At 36.1% G+C, this 22,599-nt stretch overlaps 1 protein-coding gene across 1 annotated transcript; it reads right to left on the bottom strand.

The window, feature by feature from the left end:
- Nucleotides 1-8,714: 8,714 nt before the first annotated feature.
- On the bottom strand, nt 8,715-9,699 carry LOC108368551 (uncharacterized). The gene is made up of 2 exons (XM_017623420.1): nt 9,526-9,699; nt 8,715-9,300 (listed from the first exon to the last, which is right to left on the bottom strand). The coding sequence occupies exon 2, from the start codon at nt 9,296-9,298 to the stop codon at nt 8,750-8,752; it is 549 nt and encodes a 182-aa protein (XP_017478909.1). The 5' UTR covers nt 9,299-9,300; nt 9,526-9,699; the 3' UTR covers nt 8,715-8,749.
- Between the last annotated feature and the right edge of the window lie 12,900 nt (nt 9,700-22,599).

Raw genomic sequence — 22,599 nt, 5'->3', positions numbered from 1 at the left:
GAAGAATGCTAAGATGCTGCTAATACTGGTACCTTACTAACCGCGCTAGTAGTTTTTATTGCTTAACTGTTGAAGATCCCATCATCGTTGTTCATCAGCCATCATTCGATTGATTGAGGTTCATTAAAGTTAGCTTGATGTCAGTTACAACTGTCCATATATACACACATACATAAATCATGTATAAAATGCTGGCTGGTAATTATACAGATATACAATATATATGTTTGCATATTTTTATTCTCATATGCAAGTATGTAAAATTAGCTTGCTTTTTATCACCAGTTGCGAGTTGATCTTTTTTGTTGAAGCAGCCAAACAAATATTCCATCATACAGTGCAGGCCACTTGCATAGCGCCCGATTTTGATCTTCAGTATTGACAGTTTACTTTTTCAGTATTGACAGTTTTTATTTATTTAGAATAATCCTAGGGTATCGCAGCTTTAAATGACGCGCCAGTAAACCCATTGTAGATACTAAACTTGTATTCGGGATAGTCATTAGCTGCATGTGGTCGTACATTAAAAAAGAGTTCTGGTCTTATTGGCCGGATCGCTGCTGCTTTCCGTGCCACTCCATCTGCCTCGTCATTACCCTATTTACCTTTATCATCCAGGATCCATATCAGTGTTGTTCCCTAACCAGGTGTTTACCATACGTCACACAAACGTTCCAGTCTGGAATGTATTCCTATCTGAACCGGCTGGTGGTGGCAATGAAAGTTGTAGGCCTGCTCTGAGAAAGAAATACCAGGTGGAGAAGGACTTGGCTTCATTTGGCATTTCTAATTGGCATCAGTTGGTAAAGAAGAAAAAATTAAATTGATTTGTATTTAAGTAGTAAATACGCATAGTCCGTGAATGGAGCATTATAATACGAAATTACATTTATCTCTTATGTGAACGTTTACAATAAACAATTTTTAATTCAATTTGAGACGAATTTTTTAAAAGCCCGATAACAAAGGTTTCCCTTTTGGCAGACAAAAAAATACTTTCGATTGTACTCTAATGACAATGCAGCCGACACAATTATTTTTTAATGCTAAGTCATATACGTTTTCGGTAAAATAGGGTGCATCACCCTCCATACAAGAAAAATTGGTACTGATTTTACATCGGAATTATAAAACCTATTATATTTTAAGATTTTCGCCAAAATATTTGATTTCGATTTGAAAATACCTCTAAAAATCTTATTATATTAATTCTGTTGTATGAAGACCCCTTAAGCTCAAACTCTTCTTCCATCTGAGGTGATTTTTTAGTATAAATGTTTTTAAAAACTAAAATAATTTATATAAAAACTAATTTTTGGAGGTATTTTCGAAACGGTACAACTCACGTAAATCTTAATGTTTTGGCAGAAGTCTTTAAATATAATCGAAAAACCGTGACTCTTTTTTGGTGAGGCAACCTAATGTACATGCATATATACATACATGAGTATAAGAACTAACGATAATGAGAAAATACTGATACAACTAAGCGGCAATTTTCTTTTATGCGGCGAAGAAATAGTTTAACGAACTGAAAAAATTCAATAAATTTAAGTTATTGTGTAAACAAATAAAAATGTGTACGGAAGTAATTTATGGATTTAAAATGGCTCAATTAGTTTCGTCTAAAATGAATGGCGACTGCTCAGCACTTAACTATGAGTAAAAAAAACACAAAATGTTGAGCTAAAAGGTAAACAAATTGTAGTACCTACACACAGTAAAAAATTGCGGTATTTTTTTGCAGGTCATAAAAAAGTACAAAATGAATATTAATTTTTCACAGCCATTAGAAAAAAATTTGGAAAAGCTTAAAGTTTTTAAATAATTATTTTTTTTTTGATAAAGCTAATAGTTCGATGATGAACCAGATATGCGGCAAGGAAGAGCAGCCAGGTCATTCTATAAATAAATATATATGTGAATTATACAGGGTGTCCTAGACCGACCCTCTAAAATGGAGGGAAATATTTTTTATTCACCTCTGCACCGCCTAGCCTAAATCGGGGATGCTCAATCTTTCGGTGGTACTATCGACTTCCGGTTTCGACCGGAAATGGGTTATACTGACCGGAAGTCCATTTTTTTAAATGGGATTAAAATTTTTTTACACTGATTCGGATTCTGCGCAAAGAAATACGTACCTCTTATGTGAAACCTTTTCCGGTTTAGACCGGAAGTCTACTTTTTTCAAATAAGATATACATGGTTTTACTACAGATTCGGATTCCGGTGACAAAAATACCCAACTTTTACCTGAAGTCGACAATACCACCAAAAGATAGATCATCCCCGATTAAGTCGGTAAAATTTTTGCGTTTTTCAGTAAAAAACATTTCCCTCCATTTTAGAGGGGGTGGACGGGTGGTCTAGGACACCCTGTACTTGTACAAACCTAACTAATATCTACTTGTAAATGAGTAATTAATTAGTAAATAAAAACTATTAATTATGTAAAAATATGGGAGCAGGAGCAGTGAAAAATATTTTCAAATTAATAGAAGAAAAAAAGAAAATAATTATTCAATCATAATGCTCACGTGCAGTTTTCCTCGACTAAAGTAATGATTTGTGATAATAATCTAACAAATAACAAGTTAATTACAGACATAGATACATATCTAAAAATGTAAATATCTGCAATTTTTAACCGCACATGTTTCTCGGTAGATTGCATAATTAAATAAACTTACATTCATACATACATACATATGTATGGACATACATATGCACATGTAAATATTTAGTATTAAACAAGATTTTTAAATAGCAAGTAAATTTCATTACAGGCATTTTTGCATACACATTTTTAATTCCAGACTTACTTACATACATACATATCAGTACTATGTAAGTTTCTTTGTTTTGCTTAGAGGCTACTCCTATTTCATTAGCTTCAGATGTTTAGGGCCAATTGTACACACATAAATTGTTTAGTTATTTTGTTATTCTGTCGCTTGGAAAACGTGATGTAGTTATTAAAAAAAATAAATAAATACAAAAGAAAAATGCATAAATACATATCGTCGTTTAAAGTACAAAACCGCGTATCAACAAAATGCAAAACCTCGTATCAGCAAAATGCGAAACCGCGTATGTTAAGTTGTAGAAACTATTTTCTTCCCCCTCATATTTCAAAATGGCTCTCTTTTTTTATAAAGCAATAGCATATCTGGCTAGTATATTTCAGAACGAATGGATTAGGATTGAGCCAAGAGCTTGTGTGAGCAAATCCATTTTTTGGCAGCCAATGTCAATTACGCGGTTTTGCAGAATGACGATACGCGTTTTGTACTTTAAACGACGATATGTACATATATATGTAGGAAAAACAAAGGGGAATCGGAAATTTAAGAACAATGCAAGTAAACAGCACAAAATGTATATTGCAAGCTGAAGTAATAATTTCGTCGGTATAACGAAGTTGCAACAGTTTGCGTCATCAGAATAGTCACTTTTAACGAAGAGAATACATATAACAGAGCAGAATACATTATTGATTTGCCCCAAAAAGAAGTGAGCGGCAGAAATACGTGAGTGCGAAGAGCTTGAAATGCTGGCTGACAGGGAAAACGCCCGAAAATTTTTTCCAGAGAGTTAGGCGACTTACACAGAAGAACCATGGCGGCCTAGTGACCGATGTCTAGAACGTACTTAAATTATGGAGCAAATACTTTCCACCACCTGACTATGACAAGGTACAAATAGCGATTACGCCGCTGCTGGAGCTAACGGCCAGCTATTCGAGCTATTCAAGTACGGCCTTCTATGCATAGGTGATCCACCGTCAAAGAACCGCTTGGCCGTTATCAGTGTGGCTGACTATGGTGGAACATCCACCACAGAACAGGTATTCACAATACGCCAATTATTGGAAAAGTCTCGCGAGCATGAGGATCAATCCATACCATCTATTTGTCGATTTCAAAGCCGCTTGAAGATTGCTCTTCACCGCCACTCGGACAAAATACCACAAGACCACATTCGTGCATTCTGTGAAGCATTCCCGGACAGATCCGTTGTTATTATCCACGTTAAAGAATGTTACATCGAACAGTATGTAATACATTTTTCTTAAACCGTGACTAGTTCCAGTTCTTATGATGATTTGATGTTTTCGAATAGAAAAAGCAAAATAGTCGAGTGCCTACCCCTTTAATAGCCGAAGAACGGAAACTCTCAGGCATAATACTTTACAAGGGCGTACAATTGCTGGCGTATGTCGACGACGTCGACAGCATCAGCAAAACAAAGGCTATGTCTGTGCGGCGGCGATAGGGAAGTAAAGCGTATGGGTCTGGTGGTGAACGAGGAAAAGAAGTAGCTCCTGCCATCGCACAAACAGTCAGAGCATAAGCGCCTTGGCACTCACTGTTGACAGTTACAAAGTCTGAAAATGTAGACGACTTTATTTATTTCGGAACTAGCATTAACACTAATAATAATGTTAGCCTTGGAATCCGCATGGCGAATATCGCTGACGATTTAACGATGAGCTGAATGAGCTTTACAATGCTGTAGGTAGACATAGTATGCGAATTAAAATGCAGCGGCCCCGTTGGCTTGGTCAAGTCATCGAGCGGTTAGAAACGCCCCAGCTCTGAAAGTATTCAACGCCTCCTCTGCGCTGGAAAGACCATCTGGCTTCACTGGACATTTCCAATTGGCGTAAGTTGGAGAAACGACTGGCGGGCTTTTTTGGACTCGGCCAAAATCGCTTAAACGGTTACGGCGCCAATAAAAAGGAAGATTATAGTATAAAGTAGAATCATTGACCTAGCCCCAGGAAGGGTACAGAGTGCGAAAAAAGTTACGCGCTCTGTCAATCAAAACATATTTGAGTCTACCTCTAATGATCACAGAGTATTACAAACATAAACAATAACTAATAAAGCTTGTGAGATAAAGTTATAAATGCGAGACTTGCAAAATAATCTCAGTTAATATATCTTCATTGATACGAGCAGTAAATTGCTTGATTAATTTATTATCTGCGCAATGTACTTTTATACTAGAGGGCTGCATGAATTCATTCAACACGGCTTAAGATTTAAGGTATCCCCACACCTATGCGATTCTGTCGGTGCGAATCTGTTCCGAAAAAAATTACAACAATGCCGACAACAGTTTTAAATGAGGAACCACAAACTTGTACGATTTTGCCGCAGCGATTTATTCGAACATTCACAGTTCTTCTTTTCGTCGTGCCGCAATCGCCATATGGTAGAAAATTTAAAACAAAATGTATATTTATAACTTACATAATTCCAAACGCTGAGTGTTTTGTACGTGTAGTAGAATATTCAAATCTACTATACCCTGTTTGTCTAGAAGTTTGAATGAATTCATGCAGCCCTCTAGTTTACACGTAGTATGGCTGTTATGGAAGTAATCAAAGAACTCTATCATAATTTAATATACGTACGTTGTATATGTATCGGTCGACGTTAATGATAATATTAGCCAACCACTTTGAAATAAACGTAAATGCGTTTATGTATAACTTTACATTTTAGTATTTACATGTGTAGATACTAGGGTGATTGACTCGGTTTTTCCAAACCGGATTCCACCGGTTTTCTGGGGATATCTATAAGCGTTTTTTTGAAATCTTGATTTTTTATCGAACTAACCGTTTTTTTTTATTTCATATAAATCTTTACCTCTCAATAAAAGTTTAGAGTTTTTCGTTGTTTTCAAGACTTTTTTAAAGCTCAGGAGTAAACTCTAGATAGTTTTAAAAGTTAGGTTATTTGGGGGCGAAAAGTATATAGTAAGTACGTCTTTAAAATAAATATATGTTTTGCGCTTTAACGTTTTCTACGTGTTTGGCCGAGTTTTTCCTCCAATTCGTGTTCTGTTTCTTAATGTTGTGACACAAACGGAGATATCTTCACTTTTACTCCACCTCTGTAGAAGGTAGAAGTAGACTTGGAGGTATGCCATTGTTTGCCGAAGGGCGACCGCTATTTAAAAAAAAAAAACTTTTTTTGATGTTGCTGGGACTAGAAATTGAACCATGGATTTCGCGAGTAGCAGTAGGCACATCTAAGCCCGGCGGAAAAAGCACTGTTCAAATCAGAAAAAAAATCAGAATGAATGCAATAAAAAAAGTTAAAACAATACCAAAAGATAATTATTCACTGATTCTTATTTCTTTTAATTTTCACCTAAAAAAAACTTTGAACTTATTTTGCTTTGCTCTTTTTTATATAAAAGCTGTCTGCTTTTAATATTTTTCGAATAACTCCAAAAACGGTTTTTTGAAAAAAGGTGAATAATCAAACACCCTAATACATACGTATGTATATATAGAAATAAAATTTTCATATGTAAGTATGTAAATATTTCATTGAAAAATACTATATTTGTGGTAATGATTGAATGCAAAAAAGTTTGAGTCCAAGAAGTAGTGAACTCATCTGCCAGTAAGCTTAGTCACGCTTTTATAAAAGTCGATTAGCTACATACATATGTATGTACTTATGAACATGTGTAAGTGCGAAAGTGATTAATCGGCACTTAATTAAATGCTAAATATTATTTTATGCCAAGCGGAGCTTATAATTTTTTAATTGAAGACATGAAGTTTTATAGTAAAATGGTATGTTTTTGCGCGTGCCTTTTAATAAAGCGCTTTGTAAGATATCAAACCAATCATAATTCTTTGTTGATTACTAACAAGCTTATGAACACACAAAAAGAAAAACAAAAAACAAATAGAAAATTCTATATTTAGCTACATACGTTCCCCTATGTATGTATATGTATGCACATTTGTATGTATGTCTGTGCCGTCTGCAATTCTCCTCATCGATCATCGGTAAATTAAAAGTTGTGATTTGTTCGTTGATTTGCCACTTTGTGCATTTGCTTTGTTTTTAGACACTACTTCGCTACATAATAACGGCTAATTGCAGATATTTTTTGGAATTAGTAGCACGAAGTAGCTACAATTTGATTTAATTGTAAAGTTTAATTGGCGGTTACTCTTTTGGTTGGTTCCTTGCAATTTTGTCTTTCTATACAATGAAATTGAAGTTACAGACCGCGACGTATGCGCAAAGATCTTTGAGCAAATTTAAATACGTTAGTTTATGATTTAAACGTAATTTCCCAATCAGTTTTTGCGTTTGCGAAAATTACAAATTCGGTAAGAAATTTCCGTGAAAATTCTAAATAAAATATGAGTGACTTAAGTGAAACTTACCGCAATATTGCACTCGAATTTTTCAGCTTAATAATTAGCAGTTATCTTAATCCTAATGTTACTCTTAATCACAATTTTAATCATAATCTTACTCTCAAACTCAATTTTAATTTTAATCTTAATGTTAATCTAAATGTAAATCTTAACATCACTATTAATTTTAATTTTAATCTTAACCTTACTCATAATCCTAATTCTAAATTTTATTCACATTCTTAATCAAAATCTTAATCCTAATATTAATCTTAATCTTAGCCGTAGTCTTAATCGTAATCGTAATCGTGCCCAACCTCGGCCGCCATCCTATCCCTTTTTCTGTCGTTTCATCGTTATCCTGGCTGCATTCGCGCAAAAGTCCAGCGGGTTTGCATCTCGAGATTTGAACAGTCATTGCACCTCATGTGTAAAAAGTAAGCTTAAGCTCAGACTCCATTTTTGCACTGATGAGGTGAGCTCAAACTCAAGAATTTGTACTTAAAAGCGAGTCGGAGCTTAAGCTAACTTTTTATGATGAGGCGCATTGTGTCGACGAAATTAAGTTTGGAACGTTGTTTCCGAGACCTCCTTGATTGACGGGTGCTTCGTGTAACGTCGCTGAGTCCTGTTGGAGTGTGCAAGGTTTGCGACTGAAATCCTTATCTGCCTAGGGCTTCATAAACGCCTCTTAAAGCTTAACCAGACGGCAGCGTTGATCCGGATTAACTCGGACTTAATCCGAATCAACTGCAGTCAATTCAAGCAGCATTTAATTTGACTCTACGGTCCAAAAAAAAAAGAGCGGATAGCGTCCATCAACCGGATTTTTGCTGGCCATTCCAATGTTCGAATTTTCAGCCGGGCACTCCACCAGACTGTCATGCATCTTAAACAGGCGCTTCTTTGGGGATGGGCCAAAATAATAGTAGTTACCTATTAGCAAATATGAAACTCATCCACCAATTAGTTGGTACAATTTGTATCAGCAACTGCTACGTACGAGTACAATCCCTTCGCAAGGCCATGCATTTTTGCATGTATTTTTGTTTACTTGCGTGCAGCAACAAAAATTGGCAGCTAATTAAATTCATGCGCAAAAAAATTTTCTAATTAAAATTTGCAAACGAAACAAGATTGGTAGCGGTGGGATAGAAAAGAAAAACTAAAAAACACCAAGCTGAAAGCGAAAAAAATATAATACTAAATTTTTATATAAAAAAGGAACAAAAATAAAATTTAAAGACAACCCACAAAGTACAAAATTAAAACGTGATGAAGATATGCAAATTTAGTAAAAAATTACTTTAGACACATAAGTGAGGTGAGGTAGAATTAAAAAAATATACATTTGTTCAAATATAAAAAGGAAAAAAATAAATAAGTAGTGCGTAAGTTAAGGAGTGTATGTATGTATGTATGTATGTATGTTACGGAACTTTTTATACCCGCGTCGCATATTTAGCTGTTTTTTATACCCGAGCGCACTTGTGCACAAGGGTATATTAATTTTGTTCACATAACNATGAGTTGGTCACCACCAACGAATGGACGTTTAGGAGGGGGTTAATCGCCCCTCATATGCAGTTGACTGGTATGCATCGCTGTATTGTCTTCTACTCTCATCCTTTTATGGGAAGCTTTAGAACCACACGAGGTTGGTGTACTGCCTGCAGGCTGGCTGGATGTCTTGCCCGTTATGGTCAATTTACCACGAGCTTTAAGATAAGAAATTGTGTTCATAAATGGAGTATATGAAGATGCGTGTATTTGTGCCATGATAGCATGAGGAGAATATAATAATGCCTTTCCTAAAGGCCATGATAAAATTATCGACAAAATTTGCCTATAAGACTTTTCAGAAAGGTCTACGTCATCTGGATAAAATGCACGAAACAAGTCAGAGGTTGGAATGCCGAACCTGAATTTGCCATAACCTTTCGACGATCCAGCAAAACTCTCAATAGAATGGTTTGTTACTTGCCATGACTCCCAATTTGAGGGATAGTTTTTCTGAATTGATTGCAAAATTAACAGAAACGCTTCTTTCTCCTCATTATTGTCAGGTACAATTTGGGCCAAGTCGCCCATAGTTGTTGTATTTGGACTGGCCATACCTGCAAATAGTTCATCGTAAATAACATGCAGACAAAGGTGCTGCGTAGTTTGCTAATCATGATTACGCATGCATACATTCGCAGCACCTTTTTGCTTTGGTTGCCCGATGAGGCTAGCTAATAGTCAATCAAATTTATGGCATTATTAAATGCAAATGACGGTGCCTATTGAGGCAACTGCGTCTCGTCGTTGGGCCATGGGCGCCGAACGGAATTAATTATTACCTATTACTTCAGTAATTGAGCTGGTTAATTTTTACTTGTTATCAGCTGAGTTATAAAAGCGTACTGACAAGTATGACAGCCAGGTGCTGCTACCCGAGCGACCTTTGTGGAGTATTTGTTCTCGATAGATGGCGCAATAGGCATTGATATGGATCAAGCTAAGGCTGAGTTCACATGAGCGTAATCTCCTTGTGGTTCAAGCGAAGGCACGAACACCTAAATGATTATATAAAATTTCGATCTTCCTTTCATTCGTCCTCATTTCGAAAAAGTATTTGTGAAGTACAGGATATCTACATAAATAGAAACGCGTTTAAAGAAAACAATCTCTTGATTGCGTCTGCATTGCTCCTGCATTACTTGTCAACTATTTTCTAGTTAGCTTTATGTAGCTAACTACAAGTTATATATTTTATAGAAATCCCGAAAAAAGCTAACTACAAGTTGGTTATTTTTCATCAATTGTTAATTTTTGTCTGCAGGGTATGTACGTGTGTTAGACTGACCATATATTATATTTTTAAGGCATTTTTACTGATGAAGAAAACAGTATGAAGAAACTAGCGGTGCATTGAGTTTTCTCACCAGATCTTTGACAAATAATATTCGATCAGACTAACAGATTTTTAATTATGCCAGCATCGACTCTCCCTATAACTAGCCGCGGAAGATATCTGCTTGGAATATCTTTTGAAGGATCTTAAACTTCGCCTAGCAGACGTTGGCGGACCGTTTTATAACACAAGTTTATAGCCAAGGATCCAAAATATATTCCTATAAAAAATATTGCCCGACCAGACCCGACAAGCTGACTGAAAATTTTTTGGTATAAAGTTTTATAGCTCATTCAATTTCAGTACAAAAAGTGAACGTTTGAAGTACCTCAAAATTCGCACTGCTTTTTGAGCATTTTTTTTGATTGGAGGCTTTTCGCATTTTCATTCTCACAAAAAACCTGATTTAAGTTCTAAAATACTCGTATTTTTATATCGAAGAAAATGCACAACTTCGAACTTGCACCATACTGGAATTAAATTGGCTATAAAAATGCATGCCCAAAACTTTTCTAAAAAATCAGATTGAACAATTTTAAATTTGGTTGAATTTTTGCGAATTGCGCATTTACTGACAAATTTTACATGGCAAAATTACTTGATTTCAGCAATATTTTTTTTAAGAATTATGAGCGGTAAACTGCGATAATGTGAACATGCTTTATGATATACTTTTTCTGTTCAAAATTTTAAAATTGCTAATGTGGAAATCCCGAAAATGACGCTATTTGAAAAAATTCATGTTATTTTTTTTGTATAGTTAATTTAACCTTATTTGACAAGGTGACCCAGTANAATTTTAAATTTGGTTGAATTTTTGCGAATTGCGCATTTACTGACAAATTGTACATGGCAAAAGTATTTGGTTTCAGCATAATTTTTTTATGAATTACGAATGAGCGATAAATTACGATTATGTGAACATGCTTTATAATATACTTTTGCTGCTCAAAATTATAAAATTGCTAATGTGGAAACCCCGAAAATGACGCTGTTTGAAAAAATGCATGTTAATTTTTTTTTTGTATAGTTAATTTAACCTTATTTGACAAGGTGACCCAGTTTTGTTTATCGAGTTTACATTTCCGGTTCCAAATGCAAACTAACCCAAAAACAGTGTGCAAATAAGTAGTTTTACACAATTATTGCAACATTTCAAGGCAAAATGAAGTGTGCGGTGCAAAAGTGAAAACAAAAGGCAAGCGTGCGATAAAGTAAATTATTTTTTCATGCATTTTTCCAACATCCGGCATGTGCTGAAAATCGTACATACCTAAAGGGCTACATGCTCAAAATCATAGCTACGTGTTNTTTTTTTTGTATAGTTAATTTAACCTTATTTGACAAGGTGACCCAGTATTGTTTATCGAGTTTACATTTCCGGTTCCAAATGCAAACTAACCCAAAAACAGTGTGCAAATAAGTAGTTTTACACAATTATTGCAACATTTCAAGGCAAAATGAAGTGTGCGGTGCAAAAGTGAAAACAAAAGGCAAGCGTGCGATAAAGTAAGTTTTTTTTTCTGTACATAACTACCTACACATAACTTCATGCATTTTTCCAACATCCGGCATGTGATGAAAATCGTACATACCTAAAGGGCTACATGCCCAAAATCATAGCTACGTGTTCCTATCTAATTAAACTTTGTATGTGTCAATTTTATTGAGGCTTATTAACATTTTATTTTAATATTGTTATTTAGCTTTGTACTACGATTTTGTTTATTAGGGAAAATGGAAAAAACTACGAAGCTTTAGCGGCAGAAGTTATAGCAGCTATTTCGGAGATCACCACATCTTCTCATCAGACTTGTTTTTCTAGATGATGCGGATTCGATCCCTGCTGAAGTCTAGAAAAAAGGAGTCTGATGAGGAGATGTGGTGATCTCCGAAATAGCTGCTATAACTTCTACCGCTTAGACTTTGTTGCTTTTTCGATTTTTCCTAATAAACAATCGTGGTACAAAGCTCAATAAAAATATTAAAACATAATTTCGTTCGAGGCAGAAAATTTGCAGGATTTGGTGTTGGGGTTTTCTGATTATAAAATATCTATTATTCTACCTGCATTATATATGTATACAAGAGACATCTATATACCTAAATATTTCATACTTAACCTTCAAAATTTTCATGAAATTTAACCTCTACTTGGAAAACCCAGTGGCTAAAAATGCTTAGCTCTCTTTAGTTGAATGGATTTCATTCAGCAGAGAAACGCCCCTTGACATTTATGACATTTATTAAGCCGTTTTTCATTTTATTCGTAGAAAAAATGCTTATGATTAAAAAAAGACTCACTTAAAGGTCGGCGAAATCAAATTAATAAACGGCAGGCAAACCACACTGAAGGCCAGCGAGTTACTGAAAATGGTAATAGTCCAGTGATGCCAGATTGTGGGTAATTTCCGTATTTGAGGGATATTTTGCAGCAAAAGTTATTAAATGGAGGAAAAATAGGGATTTTCATTTAACACAATTATCGGTGCACAATTAATCACTATTCAAGAATATTCGACACTCTTACGTAATTAATCGTTCTAAAGATATGATGTGGAGTAAAATTATGTATAAATAGTAAAAATTATAAGGAAAATTTGGAATTTTTTCTCCCTTTAAACAATCAAGCTNAAGATATGATGTGGAGTAAAATTATGTATAAATAGTAAAAATTATAAGGACAATTTTGAATTTTTTCTCCCTTTAAACAATTCAAGCGCTGATTAAGAAAGAATCTTTTCAATTGTAATTGGTGTTTAATGCAAAAAGCGGAACAAATTATCTGATGAAGTGTACATACATATGTATGTATATAAAATAAGGGTTGCTTTTGAATCAAAAAAAAAAAGTCAAGTGCTTCAACGTTAAAGTCACCAAAAATCACATTCGCTTACGCAATGCAAATAATTTGTAACAGTGATTGTTTTAAGAATTGGCAGTAAGTATTCAACCATAAAAACACAAAAAAAGTTTCTTCAAAATCTTGGATTTTAGTAAACACCGAAGATAATTTATGAATGTGGTAAATGTTTTAAAATTCGTTCAGACCTTTAGTTAGTAATTTACTGACCCTTGAATTTAGAAAGAATATTATACGTATATGTATATAAAGGTAACATGAATTTTACTTTTTTACTACTGAAATATATATTTTCAATTCTTAGGGAATTTTTTGGGATACATTTTTAAAATGGGTGGTAATTTAACAGAGAATGTCTGGCATCACTGTAGCCAAATCGTCTCAAGTCACAAGAAGAGTCACCCGCGGATAGTTTCAAATTAAGTGACTTGAGATGAGAATGTTACTGAATACCAGCATTATGCCTTTATGAACATGAGAACTGCATTAATTGCGGAAGCAATAAATATTGGAATTTGCTAGAGAATCACACTCGAAAAAATGTAAATTAAATTGGCTTTAAAGTAAATATAGTATGTATGCTGAAATGTCTACATTCTTACATATGCGAATATAAAAATTTAAGCATGTACATATGTATGTCCATATATACGGATGTGCATACTTGCATGCACGCGCACTTCCCGTAAAAAAAGATATATATATATCTACGTATTTGCGTACTTAACGTTTCAATTTGGCAAATCCACCAGCTCAGCTGCTGCAAACGCACAACATAGCCGGCATAGATAATTTTGGATTACATATTCGAGTAAAACTCAATTCCGAATCGAATGCGCTTTGCATGAGGGAGTCAAGTTAATGCCAAACTAGTATCGGCGTTGAAACCAAAGCTATGTACTATGTACTATCGGAAACCAACTATCAACAGTTTAAAATGTTCACATACTAACTTAGCTTTTGCACTTACATACATACATATATACATACATACATATACTGTGTCTACTTATACATTTACAGCGGTGTAGACTTAATTGGAAACACAAAGTAATTTTCGCTTTATACCTCATGGGGATGTTCGTTAAGTTTGGGCAGGCTGGGATAATTTTTGACAGCTGAAAGCTGAAAAGTATGTCCCTAGGGTTGGCAGGAAATTTTAGCCTATTTCAACATGTAATGGATTATAATGGCCTTTATGGAGCTACTTAGGTGGAATTGCCCTTAAGATCTTGGCAAAATGTTGGCTATGACGTCAAAGCACCCCGATAAGTTAATGTTCGTAGGATATCCAAAATTTTGCTACAAGATGATGCCTAGTCGCCGTTCGTCGCTTCGGTAGTGAGTTCAAGGTTGAAACGGTTTTTGAAAACATTATTCGTAGCCGCTTTGCTTTAGAGTTTCTTTAATATTGCAGAAGTAACGCCAAGATTCTCGTTGTGTAGCCTTCTTAGAGATTTAGATGACATCCTTGTAAGGTTGCCAAAAACCTGTTAAAATTGTTTGCTGGTGCTTGCCTCAAGAGAGGCTAGTGAAAATTGAGTGTTCTAATTCCCCTGCCGGTAGGGTCCTGAAATTTCACAAAAATGTCCACGGAAACAAAGTTAAGTAAGGTTTCTGGAGAGCTGAGCGCCAGTGATGAACTGCCCTTAAAGTTAATATAAACCCTACCATCCCTAATGATATGTTTGAGCTCTACGCCGGAGGCATGTTTCTAATTCGTGGCCAGTAGCTGTCTGTTACTTAAATAGCATACACATAAGCATGTTCGCGCTCCACCATTCACTACTCGCATAAATTTTCTCCCACACTAATCTACACGTTGGAAATTTGCAATATTTCAAGACAAAAACTTGCACGATTTCGCGCGCGATTCGTTTTCTGTTAAATTCTTATTCGCTTCTCATGTTGTATCTGTTCTTGTACAGTCGTATCTATGCATTTGTGGTTTATGTGGTGGTATTATGTGTTTACTTTAAGCAAAAAAAAGAAAGTATTATGTGTTTACTTTAAGCAAAAAAAAGAAAGTTTGACACTTTTGGAGTAAACTTAAAAAACAGTTTTTGGATGAAGGCGTTAAACTTGAGTGGATAGAAGAAAATCTAAATGTTTTTTTATCAATAATCATCTGAAGGTTGAAAGTTGTTGAGGCGTCCTATATATTCTCACATGTATCTGTATCTTTTTTTGTAGGTTAGATTAGTGTAGGTTGTGTTGGCTGGTACAAACAAGACTTTACTTAAAAAGATTAGATGGACAAAAATTGACTCATATGCTTATTTCTGTCAGGGATCTAGGAGATTTCTGCAAGGAAGAACACAACGCACACTAACGAACTAAGGCCTAAAAAGACCCGACAGATCCTTCACAAACTGCTCCAAGGAATCTCTAAGCTACCATAAAAAACCCCGAATCATCCACATACAAATTGGGACAAAACGAAGACGATTGAAGAATCGCCAAAAGCCTGGTCGACGAGAATAGGATAAGATGAACTATATCTGTCTTAGTGCCCGTCACAGCAGCTGAAACAGATGATATATTTCCAGCTTATCTGCAAAAGGATTTTACTGATATGTTGCCTTTTTTAACACTGCATTTCAGAGCACGTTTGGTTTGGGGGTCCCTGCCGCTACATCGCCAAGGTGAGGGGTAAACTAGCAGAACAACCAAAATCGTACCGAACCATCAGCTTTACTTCGTGGATATAATCGTAGACAGGCATATCTTGGCATCGAAAATAATATGCCTTTCTTCAAGAAATATCTACCATCGATGCTATTCAGGAAAATTGAGAAGTCCATGGAGAAAAAAGTAGTGGCGCTAGGATGCTTCTTAGACGTAGACGGTGCTTCCGATAACACAGAATACTCTACAATGGGTAGGAAATTGCATCCGGCCCAATGGCACTGACGTAACCACTGCTGGATAGCAAGCATCCATAAATCCGGAACTATTATGTACACTTATAAGGGGATGATCGGGAATAGGCGAACGAAATGAGGGCTAAGCGAGTAAACCCCAAGAAAAATAACTATGCAGACAAAGTTATACAAAAGACGTATGATGCCATCTTCAAAACCAATCTAACATAGAGAACACAGAGTTCACGGTAGGATAATTCTGAAACGTAGAGGGTGCTTTTGATAACACGGAACAATCTTTAATAGAGAACTGCATTCGGCACATAGGGGTTGGCGCAATAGCATGCCGTTATATAGCAAGCCTCTTTACATAACTACATCCAGAACCGATACATTTACTCTATAACTCTACGCAAGGATGTCTCCAGGGTAGAGTGATCTCCTCTCTGCTTTGGCCCATCGTAGTCGACGATGTTTAGAGATAGGAGCACAACATTGTCGTCGTTATTAGAAGAGACTGTCTGTAACCTTATGTAAAATGCGCTGAGCATAGCCGCTAAATGGTGCACTAAAAGTGGGTTAAACGTAAATACCAAGAAGATTAGCTTAGCTATTCTCTGTAGCACAATAAAAGGGACAAATTACTCTCTCTTTGGCCTCAAGAAATCCACACCTATCTAGATAAAGTTATTCACAAGGCCAGGAACTTTATCTGGACCTGGTGGGGACTAGGGGTACAAAACTGATGTGTCAGACCTAAGCTCCCAAAGTGAAGGTATGATGCCATCTTCAAAACCATTCTAACACTTGCTATTCACGTCTTGTGGAAGAACACCGGTAAGCAAGCTCAGCCAACTACAACAACAATTCTGCGTGAGCATCACTGACGCTATGAGAACAATACCAAACTTGGCTTTCGAGGAGCTTCTCGACCTGCCCTCTCTACACATTTTAAGCATGAAAGCAGCTGTTTTGTTTACAGCAAGGCTGATCTCAGCGGACCATGTGAAAGCCAAAACGTTTGTATACCCTTCCCCTCACGGTCGAAGAACCAGAAGATGGATGGCGCATTAACTGGCTTTATGGACCTGCATCTTCCGAGGTTTAGCTTCTCAAAATATTCGTAGGCCTTATTCCCCAACATAGTTTATTGGGACAACTAATGACCAAAACACCGGACCTTAGGCCATATTTGGTCAACTTTCCTTCGGACACCGACTATGATGGCGTCAGAGCAGAATTCTACGGCATACAATCCAGGAGGCTCCTTTTCACTAGCGTGGTTTAAGTTAACTCTGTCTTTCAGGCCGAGGTGCATTTATTGAACTATGTCTTAGGCGGTATATAGAAACTGGCCACAGTATTATCAGCAAAGGGGTTGCACAGGGATTCATGGGTCCATTATTGGTCTGCCATGGAGTTCCAAAAGGCGAAACTATTTTATTTTGCTCGGAGGAAAAGGTCGCTCGGATGCGTCAACTAAATAGGTGACCGGCTCGTTCCTCTAAATCTAATCTAATCTATTTACTCTGGCAAGTTTTTTCACAAATCATAGATTTTGTGGATGGTAGAAGTGTCAAACTATCGATAGTCACACCATCGATAGTTTTGATAGTTTTCAGAAAAACTATCAATATTCACGATAGTCTCGAAAAAAAACAAAACTATCGATAGCACTATCGATAGCGCTATCGACAACGCTAAATCAGTTAGGTTTCTTTGTTTTTACAGGATCATAGTGAAATAAATATTATCTCATAAAAGTTATATTCATTCAAAATTAAGTAACTGCTTAGCCAAAATACTTCTCTTTTTAGAAAGTTCAAAAACAAACACAAGTTATACAAACAAAACAGGATTTACTAATAACACATGTATGTATGTTGGCCTAAATGCGTGCATATTTGAATATGACGTCGTCATCACACTAAAAAACAAAATTTTTAATTCAAATTAAAAAAATCAGGTATTACCAACAATAGTTCTATAGTCCTACTAAAGTATCGATATTTTTGATAGTATAAAAAAAAAAACTATCAATGAGTATTGATAGTCTAAAAAAATTGAAACTATCGATACTATCGATAGTGCCATCGATAGTTTGACAACTCTAGTGGATGGTTTTCGCTTTCTTTATTTTATATACATATCTTGTATCATATCTGAACAGATTACTAGTAGCTCACTAAATCAAAATATGTATTAATTTTACTATGGGAATATATGTAAATTCAAGACTTTAAAGCCGTTTTTCTCGAGCCTCTGGTTTTTTGGATTATGAAATTCTTGCAGCAAACGCGCGATGAGTACATATTTATACATTAGAAACACTATGTACTAAGGGTAAAAGAAACTAGGAATTGCTATAAATATCTTTGTGCTAATAACTAAATATGTATTTATGCAGATATGTGCCCTGCAGGGAAACCGCGAACTAATGAATCAAATTTGGCACTAAAAAAAAAACTATTTTATTTTACTTTTTCATTAAAAATCTATCTATCTTCTATATCTAGGTGACTTGTTCGGAACTATCGAGAAAGGGATGTAGCGGAGGGCTTGTTTACTATACATAAATATGTGTTTGGTGTCTTTTTTCGTTCAAATATGCTTCCATTCTGCACTTCGCAGATGCTTTTTCATGGCTTGGTAATACAAAACAAAGATTTGTGTTAACATTTTAACATCTTGGGACCTTCTGGAATCTAACAATAACAGCAAGAACCTCTGAAAACTCAGCTACAGCCAAAGGTATGTAAGTGTACATCTCTTACAATCATTCAAACAAATTTAATTTCAAATTGAAAACCCATTTCTTTGAAATTGAAAATCATGATACTTTTTTCGTTCATTTGTCGATTTTAAAACTGGTTCAGAACTATAGAAATTAGGACTAGTTCGGAACTATCGGAAAAGGGATGTAGCGGTGGGGGGAATTGACTCTTCCTAGGGAATCGCCATGTTAAATTCGCCAGTTGTTTGAATGAAAACGAGATTTATCGCGAACCAGTAATGGATCTAAATGTACTAGAAGCGCATCAGTTCAGAACTAGAGATTTCACCCACAGGATGTGTACATTGCAAACAAATTTCAAACTTAACACCAGAACGACCTTGTTGCCAACCAGCTGGTCGTTTGTCTCGCTCCATCTCCTCGTGGTCGTCGTCGTCCTACATCTGATGCGATTCAATTCGAATTCCTTCTATTACAGTGAAATGTAAATATTTCTGTACAAGATGAGTGTGGCGGACAATTTTACTGGCTGCTGATAACATAATTGCTCGTAAAGGACTAATACACACACACACACACAAACACATGCGAGTATTAAATTCCATTTCATTTGGTTCGATTGTCTATCTTATTGGAAGATCTGTAGGTGTAGGTGTCGACAATGGCAAGCGATTGATATGGAATTTGAAACGTTTCTATGGCCTTGTGTGCTGAAGGCTAACACAGAGAAATTGGTTGGTTCGAGGCGAGATTGGTGAGTCTGGTTGCGCTAGCGTCTAAGTGTAAATTCAAGTAGTGGCAATGTGGTTTTGCTGTTTTGGTGATGCGTGTTGTTGTTTTGCATATACATATATACGAAATTTGAGAATTCATTTTACAATGCCGCTAGTTTTTGTCCTCCATTTCAACTTGCGTCCATTTACTTTCCGTAAAAGCATTTCTCGCGCCATTGTTTTCCCCATTTAATTTCTTAGATTTTTTTTGTAGCATTTTCAGCGTATTTTTTTTCCAATTTGCAACCAGTTGGGCTAAAATTGATGTTCTATTAATTCGCTTTTTCCGTAGTTTTTTGTGGTTTCTGGCGACTTACATGGTTTGCTTTTTTTATTTGTTTTGTCACACTTTCTTTTAAATTGCTTCTATTTAAATGCAGATTTTGCATTTGCGTGCCGAAACGGTCACGGCATTGTCATATTCTTCTGTTTAAATGAGAGTTGCTTTGGTTTGTGCATAAAGGGGTTTCCATTGGGAATTTGTTGTATTTTCTCTTAAGTGGGTTAATAAGAAGCCTATATCTCTTCGGGTTTAATGACTCTTCAATGGTGCTTCGTCAGATCTGTGATCTCAATCGGATTACTCCTTTCCTAATATCCTTCTGGTCGTGTTGGCAATTGCTGCAAGGACTGGTTTGGGAGCTGTATGAGTTGAGACTGCTGCTTCCCTAGTTAAGCTGTTCGTCACTTTATTCCCACCTCTCCTTAGTGGCCTCGTAGCCAATACAGCAATTACAGGGTATGTAAATTCTCGATGCAGCCAAGGTTTACAGATGTTTTACCCTCAGAGAAGAGGAGAGGCTGTCGTTAAGGCTTTACTTGCTCTCTTTACGGAAGCTTATACGTAAGTTAATCTCCGCGCACAGACTAACTACGAACACCTTCTATAGAAAAAGTGCTCGCGAACTTCAATGTACGCACAAATCAACGAATAGTGCTTGCCAGGAACCTTGACTGCAGAGCTCTATTTTACGTTTCTTCTCGAAATGACAGCCTTATTTATTTTACCTCTGAGGACTAGAGATATATGGAGTTGGGAACTTAGCGTTTTCATGTTCCTGGACGACAAGACTTTTCCTCAGCCAAAACCCGCTCTTCCAAAATTCCAGAAAGTACGTTTGACGTTCTGTGGTGATATGAATCGTTTCGAGGTCGGGAATCACCTCTAGTGCCGTCACGATGCACACACAGGCTAGACCGTTATGTTTCTCATGCCTTGGAAATTTATTCTTCTTGGAGTAATTGATAATACGACCCTGCACACTATTACTTCGCCAAGTTAACACCTCTTTGTATTATGTGGCAGAGGATACTCTCGAACTTGCCTCTAGCAATTATGACTATACCATCCGCATATCCCTCGCATGGGGCGGTTCACCCATTTGAGGACATCCTGCTGTTGTTTGTAACTGTACCACATTGTATCGAATTACAGTTCCAGCAATTCTAGTTTGAAGCAGATTAGCTGTTTATCTGCGGATTGTTGGGTACACAATCCATTTCATTAGGGCCCGGCAGACATCTACTTAAATATGATGTGTTGTCGAAAATGAAGGCCCAGGACACTATTTTTCCATACTCAAAGGCACCTTCTATCAGCGCAGTTAACGCATAAGAGCAGAGTCCCGTGACCTTCCTCTCTGTAACGTGGGTTGTTTGGAATGTAAAGGAACTGTTTTAGTTGTTTTATAACATTTGATCTTATTTAGTTGTCGATAACATTCTCCATTCCTCTTAACAAGAGGAGGTTAGACAAAGGGCCTGAATGATTTAACTTAGGAATAGTCGCTATAACCGACTTCCGAATGAAAACTACTCGCCCATTCCTCCACAGCTCAGGAACTTAAGATAGAGACGGACTGTCTCTTATAAAGCTTACTAGGTATGGTAGTATGAGATCCTTGCCCTACTTCAGGAACGATGAGCTGAAGCCTACCTCAGTGAATTTGAGCGCTGGGTGAATAAGTTTCTTGCCAGCTTCCAGTCTTATCGGAAAGGTTTAAGCTCTCGGGACTCCATTCCTTGTTTGATAATAGTGACATACGGAACATGGGCTGACAGCGGCCAGAGCAGGTTCCCCTTTATTAACTGTCTAGGCACCACTTGATGCTCTAATCGCTTCTCTGGTTTCTGTTGTTCCTCTAGATAAGAAACTGTGGAGACTTGGAGCTATGGGGGTGGATGACATAGACATATATTTACCTTCACAGAAGGATCTGAGCCGTATTTTTTTTGTCTTCCTAGTCTCTTTGCTGTACCTTGTCAGACTGACTGATTGCACTGGGCTTTATTGAAGAGCGGTTGGCTATATTCAATAGCCTACGTACCTCTTTCCTAATCGTTGAAAGTTTCTGAGATTTTTATTGGCCACTTGGTTTGGTAACAGTGATCGGACTTAAAAAAATTCTGTGTGGTAGAATCTGGAAAAAAATGTGGTAAACCCCAGGGTTTGGGTCCAAATTTTTACAAAAATTAAATAAAATTCTGCAAGGTGTCACCACAGCAATCCCCCCAAAAAAAGGTTTTAAATTTTAGTCTAGAAAGAGTTTTAAGAAATCTTTAGTTTGAAAGAGTCTTTTTGATGTGTTTACAGAGGGTTGCCGCCTTTTTAAAAAGTTAAATCAAAATTATTAAAAAATTTAAATGATTTATTAAAATATGGGTGCGAATCGAAATGGATTTGAACTGACTTTGTATCTGAACTATAGTTAGGGGGCTGCCACATGTTAAAAAAATTAAATTCAACTAAATTAATTACCAGACGATGGAAATTGAAGAAGGTTTTAGAATGAAAATACTTTTGAAGAGGTTTGCCACCTGTTTGAAAAGTCGAATTTAATTAAGTTATATGAAATATTGAAATAAAGAAAGAAAGAATGTAAAGAAAGCTTTAGGGTCAACATTTAGAATTTTTTAAGAGGGTTGCAACGTGTTTAAAAAGTTACACTCAAATTACTTTGTAGGTTAGGCGAATTATAAAAGGATGGATATAAATTGTAATAGGTTCGAAAAGGCTATATTTCTAAATATTTAGGAGAATTGAAAAAAGTGTGAAAAAGTTTCATTCGAACTATTTAATAAGTTAAATGAATTATTAAAAGAGAGTAGCACTCTGAATGGGGTTGCAAAGGCTTTATTTCTGACTTTTAATTAGGAGGATTGCCGCGTGTTTGAAAAATCAAATTCAGCTTTATTCCTCAGTTAATTGAAATCAATCACAATATTAGACAAAAGATATTACAGAAGAATTGTTCTGAAAAGTATTTCCACCTGTTTGAAAAGTCTA

Source organism: Rhagoletis zephyria, unplaced genomic scaffold, assembly GCF_001687245.7.
Source record: "Rhagoletis zephyria isolate East Lansing unplaced genomic scaffold, Rhagoletis_zephyria_1.1 Rzeph_scaffold_03178, whole genome shotgun sequence".
NCBI lineage: Eukaryota > Metazoa > Arthropoda > Insecta > Diptera > Tephritidae > Rhagoletis > Rhagoletis zephyria.
Note: the sequence above shows the minus strand (reverse complement) of the source record. Positions and strands in the feature narration are given on the sequence as shown.